The sequence below is a fragment of the Chiloscyllium punctatum genome, chromosome X (assembly GCF_047496795.1).
Source record: "Chiloscyllium punctatum isolate Juve2018m chromosome X, sChiPun1.3, whole genome shotgun sequence".
NCBI lineage: Eukaryota > Metazoa > Chordata > Chondrichthyes > Orectolobiformes > Hemiscylliidae > Chiloscyllium > Chiloscyllium punctatum.
Window position 1 is genome coordinate 26543114 of NC_092791.1, and position 12496 is coordinate 26555609.

The 12496-nt window shown below is 49.2% G+C and overlaps 1 protein-coding gene across 1 annotated transcript; it reads left to right on the forward strand.

Annotated features, from left to right (window-relative positions):
• Positions 1 to 436: 436 nt before the first annotated feature.
• LOC140471300 (keratin, type II cytoskeletal 8-like) lies at positions 437 to 4476 on the forward strand. The gene is made up of 9 exons (XM_072567293.1): positions 437 to 958; positions 1070 to 1278; positions 1635 to 1695; positions 1786 to 1881; positions 2022 to 2186; positions 2277 to 2402; positions 2780 to 3000; positions 3421 to 3470; positions 3948 to 4476. Exons 1-9 carry the CDS (start codon positions 524 to 526, stop codon positions 4094 to 4096), a joined length of 1512 nt encoding a protein of 503 aa, XP_072423394.1. The 5' UTR covers positions 437 to 523; the 3' UTR covers positions 4097 to 4476.
• The last annotated feature ends 8020 nt before the right edge of the window (positions 4477 to 12496 follow it).

Genomic DNA, 12496 nt, shown 5'->3' on the forward strand with positions numbered 1-12496 from the left:
GTATTGGACCAGAAGTACATGGAGAGGAGTGCGAGTCCCCCTTGGATCTGGGTGGTCCCGGGCATTGAGTGAACAGGGACTGGTGGATGTGGGCAATGGGGGGGGGGGGGGGGGGGAGAATGGGTGACCGTTCAGGAGGGGACTGGGCTAGCAGCACACACTGCCGAGTTGAGGAATGGCCTGAGACAGCTGATGACACAGAGTGGGCGTCGTGTCTGGGAGGAGAGAGGGAGAGAGAGAGAGGGGCTGGGCTGCGAAAGCGGACCCGTTCCCCCTCCCCCCTTCCCAGCCCCGGGGGCACAGGGTGGCAGCTTGTTCCTTCCCTCTGTCGGCTGCTCCATTGTGGGCGGCTCCTTGTCAGCTGCCAGTCCCTTGGCCAGCCCCCTGACACATCCACTGGGATATAAAAGCAGCCGAGTCAGCCCTCAGCTCCACCGAGCCGTTCAGTTTTGGAGTGTGCTCTCTCTCTCTCTCTCTCTGAGTGTGGGTCTCTGTTTCTGTCCACCCCCTGAACAACCTCGAAATGACATCGCACACCATCATCACCACCAGCAGCAGCTCCAGCAGGAAGAGCGGAGGGTTAGGAACTAGAGGGAGCATGTACGGATCCGGGATTTCCTCCAACCTCAATCGGTTGGGAAGCGGAGGGATTTCTCAATCATCCAGGCGGGCCCAAAGTGTTGTCCTGGGACCAACACAGAGGATCTCAGCCTCCAGGTTCTCCACTGGCTCTCGGATGTCCGGCATCGGCAGCAGCAGAATAAGTGGAATGGGAGTGGGCCTCGGGGGCAGGATGGGCCTCGGGGGAATGAGTTCCCAGGGGCTGATCCAGAGAACCGCTGCCCTGGACCTGAACGCGCCTTTACCCCAAATCGACACCAGCCAGAACGTTATCCGCTTGCAGGAGAGCCAGCAGCTCCAGGGACTCAACGACCAATTCGTTGATTTCCTTCACAAGGTAATGCTCAGTGGGGTCCAGGCAGAGTCGGGGGGGGGGGGGGGTCTCTAAACTGGGTTCTCTGTGTCTTTCCTCTCATGTCTTAACGGTCTCTCCATCTCACCCCGCCAGGTTCGGCACTTGGAACAGGTCAATACTCAGCTGAGTATCAAACTGAAACTTCTGCAGGATCAAGGCGAATACAAATCCAACATCGAGAACATGTTCCAGTCCTACATTGATAATCTGAGGAACCAACTGGATACACTTCGCCAGGAGAAGGAGAGGTTCGATGCTGAACTGCTCCAAATGCAAGGTCTGGTCGAGGACTACAAGAGCAGGTCAGTGAGCTGCTGCCGAACTTGGTCCCGTCTCGGTTCGGAGGCGGTTTCCTGTCGGAACGAAACCAAATCCCAGCTGCAGAATGAGATCACTTTGACAAACGGCCACAATGTGATCTGAGGGAACGGGCCGTCGCGTTGCTCTGTTGACGCCACTGAACTGTACACGGCCGGGCTGTTTCTCGTCTGGGAAACCCCGGCAGCGGGACTGATCCAGCTCAGAAGGTGGTTTGACAGGGACTAGTTGGTGGCGGGAGGGGGAGGCGAAGAATAGCGGAGACAGAGACAAACAGGGACTGGGAGAGGGACGGGCCAGAAAGACATGAGCCTCGGTAAAACAATCTCTTTCATTCCAGATACGAAGATGAAATCAACAAACGCACAGAAATGGAGAATGAGTTTGTCCTGGTCAAGAAGGTGAATGTTACAAAGCCACACGCTACAGTTCTCCGCCTGCGGGCACCTTTGGTCACTTTTATCAAAGTATTTTCTCCCTGTGCTCTTTAGGATGTCGATGACTCGTACATGAGCAAGGTGGAGCTGGAAGCGAAACTGGAAGCCCTGACCGATGAAATTGAATTCCTGCGGACTATCTATGAGGAGGTAAATATGCGCCTTGCCCCACCACCTCTCCTTGTCCCAATCTTTTGTCCATTCAAGTCTCATGCAATGTATCCCGAATGGTTTCCAATCACCTTCCAATCTTTCTCCCCCTCCCCCCACCCCCCCCCGGCCGTCTGTAGGAACTCCGGGAGCTCCAGGCCCAGATTCAGAATACATGTGTCAACGTGCAATTGGAGGGTGGTCCGAGGCTCAATGTGCAGGAGCTCTTGGACATCGCCAGGAAACAGTATGAAGCTTGTGCCCAGCAAAGCCGCGAAGATGCGGAAGTTTGGAAACGGACCAAGGTGACGGTTCCTATTTCTTTGGCCCATTTTTCCGACTCGGGCAGGAAGCGTGAACTGTGGGACTAACTCGTTGGCAATATCTGTTTGCAGATGCAGGAACTGTCCATGGCGGCTGGACAAGGTGGCGATGATATCAATGCACTGAAGGTCGAGATAAAGCAGACAACAGATCAGATCCGGAGAATGAATGCAGACATTGATAACCTGAAAAAAGAGGTAGGCACAAGTCTAAAATCAAACTGAACACTGGAAAACACTTTTAAACACCTCTCTCTCTCTCTCTCTCACTGTCTGTCTCTCCGTCTTTTCTGTCTTCTCTCCCTGTCTCACACGATCCAAAAAGCAATAATTCTTTCCGAAGCGATTGAAGGGTCGGCTGAATGCGCTCCATTTCTAAGCGCCTGGAGGTTTCACTGTTGTCTTTCCCGATTGGGAATGTGTTGCTGGTCAGTCTGCAATCCGCACCGTCCCACTTTTCCCAAATCAGGGGGAGGAGGGCGAGCCTTTTTTTCCCCCAAAGTCTCGCTCGGAGCACCTGGGGCTGAGCCTCAAACACTGAAGGAACTGACCAAATGAATCTTGATGTTCCTCAGCGTGTGAGACTGGAGGAAGGAATCCGGGAAGCGGAGGACCGCGGTGAGATGTCTCTGAAAGATTGTAAGCTTCGGATTTCGGAACTGGAAGAAGCCATTCTCAAAGCTCAGCATGAGCTTTCCGCACAATGCAAGGAATACGAACGGCTGATGTCCATTAAGCTTGCATTGGACATTGAAATTGGCACCTACATGAAACTACTGGAGACAGAAGAGTCGAGGTAGGATAAGGGGTAGTTGCTCATCGCAGCCATCACATTGAGTCCTGTGCAGGCAAATTCCAGTCTGCACTTGCAGTTGACGGGTAGCTCTGATCCCTGAGAATGGAATGGGATGGAATGCAGGCAGTGTGAATGTGAAGGTGGTTCTAGAATCAGTGACTGACCTCCAGGTCTCACTGAAAGGTCAGGACCCCCACTTATCACCCTCCAATAGCTTGCTGGCACCTACTGCCTGTGGCAACAGTAACGACTGGGCACTTTGCCCGAGGGCAAGGAGCCTGACTGTGCCCATTCAGAAGTGTAGCCCAGGAGATGTCAGTGTCCCTGGGAGAGGGAGATACCTGAGGAAACAGAGGGAGGTCTGACTGTGATTTCCTGTCATTGTCCACTGTAATCTGAGAATGTTTCCTTTCTCAACAGGATGGCATGTGGGGTAAAAACCCTCAACATCCAGCAAGTACAGAGTCAAGGTAAGAGAAAGTCTGTTCTGAGTGAAGGTCAATGCTTCTTTCTCCTCAGTATCTGCCCAGCTCCATTCCAATCAGCCATCATCACTCCCCACCTCACAAATCTGATGCTTTAACCATTTGACTTTGCAAAATGGTGCCAAATCTCCACCCTTTGCCATCCTATTTAACATCCCTGATTTACATCAGCACACCAGCTTTCAATGTTTACGACTTGCTTCCATCACTCCTCCCTTCTCTCTCCCTTCCCTGTCTCCTTCTCCACAAACTAGATTTTCTGCCACCTTTTTCTCATCATCCTGGTAGATTTCAAGGTGGAAATTGTTTCTTTGATTAAGCTCCTGCAAAACATCTTGGGCTATCGTACTTCGCTAAGGATACGCTGGGAATTGTAGTCATCTTTCATGTTGCAATTGTTCTTTTAAATTGCAACACCCAGATAATACGACAAGTTTATTTTTACTCTGCTCCCTTTTCCAGGCGGTATGCAGCAAGGTATGGGCTTGGGAAGTGGATCATCTGCCTTTCAGACCTCGCTGAATTTAGGTGTGAGTAACAGGTCGATGTCGAGTGGACAAAGTTCCTATCAAGTGACGAGCACAGGACTGAGTCAACAAGGGTTCATTTAAAACCAACAGTCTCTCGAAGCAGTTCATTGTCAGAGGTTATACATCCCCTAAGTACTGCATTTAGTGCAGTGGTTCACATGTTTGGATTCACTTCATGTCTGCTGTTCAGAACATCTTAGTTAATCTGTTCACATTTCATCATTTTTTTGACATGAAGTTAACACTGACATCTTAACCAGTGCACCAAAGAAAGGAAACTTTGTAAAGGTTTGGGTTTGTGGGAATAGCAGTCAAGTAACTAAAAAGGCTATCTTTGTTGGTATCTTTAAAATGGGGAACTAAAGCCAGGCTTTCGCTGTTGAACTCTGTTTCGATATTATGTACAACATTGTATTGGGGATTTACTTTTCCTGTCTTACTTAATAAACGTCTAATCTGCACATCTGGATTGCTTTTTGAACAGCACATGGGATGGAACAATTTTCATCCTTAGTTGTGAAATTCAAGAACTATCCATTCCTATACCATGAACTTTCAAGAAATATTACGATATTTAGAAAGACGACACTGTATTTTGTACATCGACTGACAGCACAAATACATCATCACTGAAACTATTCAGTACAACATCACTGAAACCATTGTTATGGAGTAGACCCGCTCCCCTCAAAATATTTTAAGAAGGTTGCCAAGACTCGAACTTGCTCTTATTATAACGAGGTGAATGTAAAACATCTGTTCCAGATGCAATACGAATTGTCAAACGACTGAATGTTAAGCTGTAGTTACAATACAATCAAAGAAAGACAAACTTAGAATGACTTAAATTGATTGATAAACTTAATAGGTTAATAGGTACAGTAATGATTACTAATTAACTGTTCAGGTGTAGCAACATCCCACAACCAGCACTCCCTGGCAAAAAGAAAAAATCAGACACTGATTCACACAGGCACTTCTGCACCACAGGAGGAAGAGAAACATTAATGGGAAATTCAGAGAGAGTAGCAGCCAGGAGACAATCACTGAAGCTTCCAACTATGTACAGAACCCAATAGGTTCCGATATTACTGAAAAAAAATGGAAACCCCAGATATCTGGACCTGTGAGATCTGGACACACTTATTCAGGCTTTTCTTCAGAAAGAAAAATACCTCCCGAACTGATTACTCAAGTGATCTTCAATAGTCACCTCGAGACCTCTGCCTTGCAACCTCTCCAAAATGAAACAGAACAAGGTAAATTCTTAAAATGACCACGCGGTGCACAATCACTGAAACCACTCAGTACACACTCACTGGCACCATTTAGTACACACTCACTGATACCACAGTACACATTCACTGACACCGCTCTGAACACACTCACAGACACCGCTCAGTACACACTCACTGACACCATTCAGTACACACTCACTGACAACACGCAGTACACAATCACCAACACCACACAGTACACACTCACTGACACCGCTCAGTACACACTCACTGGCGCCACTCTGGACATACTCACTGACACCACTCAGTACACACGCACTGACACCATTCAGTACACACTCACTGACAACACGCAGTCCACAATCACTGACACCACACAGTACACACTCACTGACACCACTCAGTGCACACTCACTGGCACCACTCTGGACATACTCACTGACACCACTCAGTACACACGCACTGACACCACTTAGTACACAATCACTGACACCACTCAGTACACAGTCACTGACACAATTCAGTACACACTCACTGGCACCATTGAGGACACACTCACTGATACCACAGTACACATTCACTGACACCACTCTGTACACACTCACAGACACCGCTCAGTACACACTCACTGACACCATTCAGTACACACTCACTGACAACACGCAGTCCACAATCACTGACACCACTCAGTACACACTGACTGACACCACTCAGTACACACTGACTGACACCGCGCAGTACACACTCACTGACACCACTCAGTACACACGCACTGACACCACGCACTCCACAATCACTGACACCACTCTGTACACACTGACTGACACCACTCAGTCCACAATCACTGACACCATTCAGTACACACTCACTGATACCACGGAGTACACAATCACAGACACCACCCAGTACACACTCACTGACACCACGCAGTACACAATCACCAACACCACACAATACACACTCACTGACACCGCTCAGTGCACACTCACAGACACTACTCAGTACACACTCACTGGCACCACTCTGTACACACTCACAGACACCACTCAGTACACACTCACTGACAACATTCAGTACACACTCACTGACACCACTCAGTACACACTCACTGACACCACTCAGTACACACTCACTGATACCATGGAGTACACAATCACTGACACCACTCAGCACACACTAACTGGCACCACTCTGTACACACTCACTGACACCACTCAGTACACACGCACTGACACCAATCAGTACACATTCACTGGCACCATGCAGTACACACTCACTGATACCATGGAGTACACAATCACTGACACCACTCAGTACACACTCACTGACACCACTCAGTACACACTCACTGATACCATGGAGTACACAATCACTGACACCACTCAGTACACACTCACTGACACCACTCAGTACACACTCACTGACACCATTCAGTACACACTCACTGACAACACGCAGTACACAATCACCAACACCACACAGTACACACTCACTGACACCGCTCAGTGCACACTCACTGGCACCACTCTGGACATACTCACTGACACCACTCAGTACACACGCACTGACACCACTTAGTACACAATCACTGACACCACTCAGTACACAGTCACTGACACAATTCAGTACACACTCACTGACATCACGCAGTCCACAATCACTGACACCACTCAGTACACACTGACTGACACCACTCAGTACACACTGACTGACACAACGCAGTTCACACTCACTGACACCACTCAGTACACACGCACTGACACCACGCACTCCACAATCACTGACACCACTCTGTACCCACTGACTGACACCACTCAGTCCACAATCACTGACACCATTCAGTACACACTCACTGATACCACGGAGTACACAATCACCAACACCACACAATACACACTCACTGACACCGCTCAGTGCACACTCACAGACACTACTCAGTACACACTCACTGGCACCACTCTGTACACACTCACTGACACCACTCAGTACACACTCACTGACACCATTCAGTACACACTCACTGACAACACGCAGTACACAATCACCAACACCACACAGTACACACTCACTGGCACCACTCTGGACATACTCACTGACACCACTTAGTACACAATCACTGACACCACTCAGTCCACAGTCACTGACACGATTCAGTACACACTCACTGACACCACGCAGTACACACTCACTGACACCACTCAGTACACACTGACTGACACCACACAGTCCACAATCACTGACACCATTCAGTACACACTCACTGATACCACGGAGTACACAATCACAGACACCACCCAGTACACACTCACTGACACCACGCAGTACACAATCACCAACACCACACAATACACACTCACTGACACCGCTCAGTGCACACTCACAGACACTACTCAGTACACACTCACTGGCACCACTCTGTACACACTCACTAACACCACGCAGTACACACGCACTGACACCACGCAGTACACAATCACCAACACCACACAATACACACTCACTGACACCGCTCAGTGCACACTCACAGATACTACTCAGTACACACTCACTGGCACCACTCTGTACACACTCACTGGCAGCACGCAGTACACACGCACTGACACCACTTAGTACACTATCACTGACACCACTCAGTACACAGTCACTGACACGATTCAGTAGACACTCACTGACACCACGCAGTACACACTCACTGACACTACTCAGTACACACTGACTGACACCAATCAGTACACACTCACTGACACCGCTCAGTACACACTCACTGACATCACTCAGTAAACACTCACTGATACCACTCAGTCCACAATCACTGACACCATTCAGTACAAACTCACTGACACCACTCAGTACACACTCACTGATACCATGGAGTAGACAATCACTGACACCACTCAGTACACACGCACTGACACCACTCAGTACACACTCACTGACACCACTCAGTACACACTCACTGACACCACTCAGTACACACTGACTGACACCACACAGTCCACAATCCTGACACCATTCAGTACACACTCACTGATACCACGGAGTACACAATCACAGACACCACGCAGTACACAATCACCAACACCACACAATACACACTCACTGACACCGCTCAGTGCACACTCACAGACACTACTCAGTACACACTCACTGGCACCACTCTGTACACACTCACTGACACCACGCAGTACACACGCACTGACACCACTTAGTACACTATCACTGACACCACTCAGTACACAGTCACTGACACGATTCAGTAGACACTCACTGACACCACGCAGTACACACTCACTGACACTACTCAGTACACACTGACTGACACCAATCAGTACACACTCACTGACACCGCTCAGTACACACTCACTGACATCACTCAGTAAACACTCACTGATACCACTCAGTCCACAATCACTGACACCATTCAGTACAAACTCACTGACACCACTCAGTACACACTCACTGATACCATGGAGTAGACAATCACTGACACCACTCAGTACACACGCACTGACACCACTCAGTACACACTCACTGACACCACTCAGTACACACTCACTGACACAACGCAGTACACACTCACTGACACCATTCAGTACACACTCACTGACAACACTCAGTACACGCTCACTGACACAACGCAGTACACAATCACCAACACCACTCAGTACACACTCACTGACACCGCTCAGTGCACACTCACTGGCACCACTCTGGACACACTCACTGACACCACTCAGTACACACGCATTGACACCACTTAGTACACAATCACTGACACTACTCAGTACACACTCACTGGCACCACTCTGGACACACTCACTGACACCACTCAGTACACACGCATTGACACCACTTAGTACACAATCACTGACACCACTCAGTACACAGTCACTGACACAATTCAGTACACACTCACTGACATCATGCAGTCCACAATCACTGACACCACTCAGTACACACTCACTGACACCACGCAGTCCACAATCACTGACACCACTCAGTACACACTGACTGACACCACCCAGTACACACTCACTGACACCGCTCAGTACGCACTCACTGGCACCATCCAGTACACACTCACTGACATCACTCAGTTCACAATCACTGACACCATTCAGTATACACTGACTGACACCACTCAGTACACACTCACTGACACCGCTCAGTACACACTCACTGACACCACACAGTACACACTCACTGACACAGCTCAGTACACACTCACTGACACTACTCAGTACACACTCACTGGCACCACTCAGTGCACACTCACTGACACCACTCAGTTCACACTGACTGACACCACGCAGTACACGCTCACTGATACCACGGAGTACACAATCACTGACACCACCCAGTACACACTCACTGACACCACTCAGTACACACTCACTGACACCACTCAGTACACACTCACTGACACCACTCAGTACACAATCACTGACACCACTCAGTACACACTGACTGACACCGCGCAGTACACACTGACTGACATCACGCAGTACACCCTCACTAAAACCACGCTGTACACACTGACTGACACCACTCAGTATACAATAACTGAAACCACTCAGTACGCATTCACTATTCAGTGCACCATCACTGATGGTACTTAATAAACTATTATTGAAAGTACTTGGGCGTCAATTAGCTCAGTCAATTGGGCACTTAGTTTGTGATGCGGACTGATGTCAACAACGTGCATCGACTCCTCGCACTGGCTGCAGTTACCATGAAGATGTTGTCTTCTCAAGCCTTGCCTGGGGCTTTGTGACCCTGTGCTTAAGCTGATAACCAACTTTTTCTCTGATGAATCAGGGGGGCTATGACTTTTACATGGTACTGTTACCATGCGAAATGTGTGACAAGGAGGAAAGGAAAAACGGCAGATCAGGACCATGTCCCAGACATGTTCTCGATCAGATCTCTGATGCTGACGGGCTCCACTGTAGATAGGTCCCCTCCATCCCAACTGTGTAAACCCAGACTGTAGTGAGACCTGTTTTGAGGGGAAGAATGTAGAATACCTTTTGACTGCACATTGGGTCAGATTTGAAATGACATATTCAATGTTCACAATTCTCTGTTGGTGCGAGTCTCTGTCTCGGCAGAAAAGGAAACTGTTTGCTGCCGAAAACAGCCAAGGCAGACAGGTAGGAGGCTGGAAGAACACAGCAAGCCAGGCAGCATCAGAAGGTGGAGAAGACAACATTTCGGGTGTAACCCTTCTTCAGGGGTGGGCATGAGAGTGAGGGGAGCTGCAGATAAAGAGGGGGCTGTGGAGGAGGGTTTGGGTGGAGTGAGGAACAGAGTGGTGAGGTGGGGATAGGTGAAGACAGGTAGAGGGTATGGTCTGGGTTGGTCAATGGGAGGAATGAGTCCGGTTGGTAGCTGGAAGGAAGGGTCGGTCAGAGGACTGGAAGGGAGGGGGAGGGGCTGGGAATGGAGTCGGGGGATTGGGAGGGAGGTTATTTGAAATTGGGGAACTCAATGTTGAGTCCTCTCGTCTGTAGGCTACCAACTGGGTTCATTCCTCCCATTGACCAATCAGACCGTACCCTCTACCTGTGTTCACCTATCACTACCTCACCACTCAGCCCCTCTCTCCACCCAAACCTTCCCCCACACACCCCCTCCCCTTTACCTGCAGCTCCCATTATCCCCACCCTCAGTCCTGAGGGAGGGTTATACCCAAAACATTCATTTCTCCACCTCCCGATGCTGCCTGGCTTGCTGTGTACTTCCAGCCTCCTGCTTGTCTATCTTGGGTTCCAGCATCTGCAGTTTTTTTGTCTCTAACTGAAAACACCCATCCTTCTCCCGACATGATATTGAATGGTGTGCAGTGAGGATCTGCTGCATCATACACAGGCAATAGAGAAATCGCTGCTGCATGCCACTTTGGCAGCTCGGCTGCATCTCTCCTGCTGCACTGACATTACTTTTACATCATGGGGTGTTTTAGGGCTCAATTCTCATCGGTCATGAAATGGTCAAGAGTGCTTGTGGTACGCCGTTGGGCTGCACCCAGTGGGCAAATGCCCAGGGTCACAATGTCAGGTGAGATTACAGTTGCATGACACCTTCAATGTCTGGGTGCGTGTGTGCAATTCTTTGGACAGTCACACATGGCCTGGACACAGAGAAATCTCCCTCACAGCACAATGTACTTACTCCAACTACATTGGCCCTGGCCACAACCATTTTCATTTCCATTGAGCACTTGTGGTTTTCAGGAGAGTGGAAGCTCTTTGGGCCGTGAGTTCTGTGAGTCGATCTGAGTCTTCATCTGCTCACTGAGCCTGCTCGCATCAAGCCCATCTGGTCAACATGCCAGCAGTGGTTTGTAGCTGGGGGTGGGGGTAATGGGAGCTGCAGGTAAAGGGGAGGGTCTGTGTGGTGGAGGGTTTGGGTGGAGAGAGTGGGGCAGTAGTGAGGCAGTGATAGGTGAACACAGGTAGACGGTACGGTCTGATTGGTCAATGGGAGGAATGAAGCCAATTGGTAGGTGACAGCTTCGAGGGTACTTTCTTTGGAAGTCAGGCTGTTGCTCACCATCGATAATTCGACATGAACCTTTTCGTGGTCTATCGCCGCCCCACTTACACCGTGAGCTGTCCCACATTACATTTTCACTTTTCTTCTGTTTCCACTCACCATGATTATGTTCCAGAGCCTTTTTCCTGCAGCACTGGGCCCTGCATACCCGCACCCACCCTTCACTGTCTGTAGATGGACACCTCACATTGACCATGGTGCACCACTTCAGCAACGTAGCTGGGTAGCCCCGAACACTGAGTAACCAGCACCGTGACTGATACTGTACAACTCTGCTCCTGTGTTCCTGTCTCTCACTGGATTGATGGCAATAGATTCACAGGGCTGACCGTGGCCAACTCTCCAGACTGCAGTAGTATGGTCAACCAAACCGTGACCACTCTGAGCAGCTCAGACCTTGTCCAAGCCCCTGGGCTGATATCAGAGACTGCCCAGAACTTTCCAAATTCCAAAGGTGATATTATTTTCGCCAGATTACACACCTTCCAATTAGACAATTTTGTTCTTGGGAAAGTGCTTGTCTTGAATCACATTGGTAGCCTGGAAGTCTCACAGGCTTCATTATGTATTATTTATTTATTTTTATTGTAAATAATAAGCCCTACTGTTCCCAATAAACTCCTGCCCACAGTGAAGCGAGGTATTCTAACATTGTTGAAGCCTTACAACTCTTGACACATTG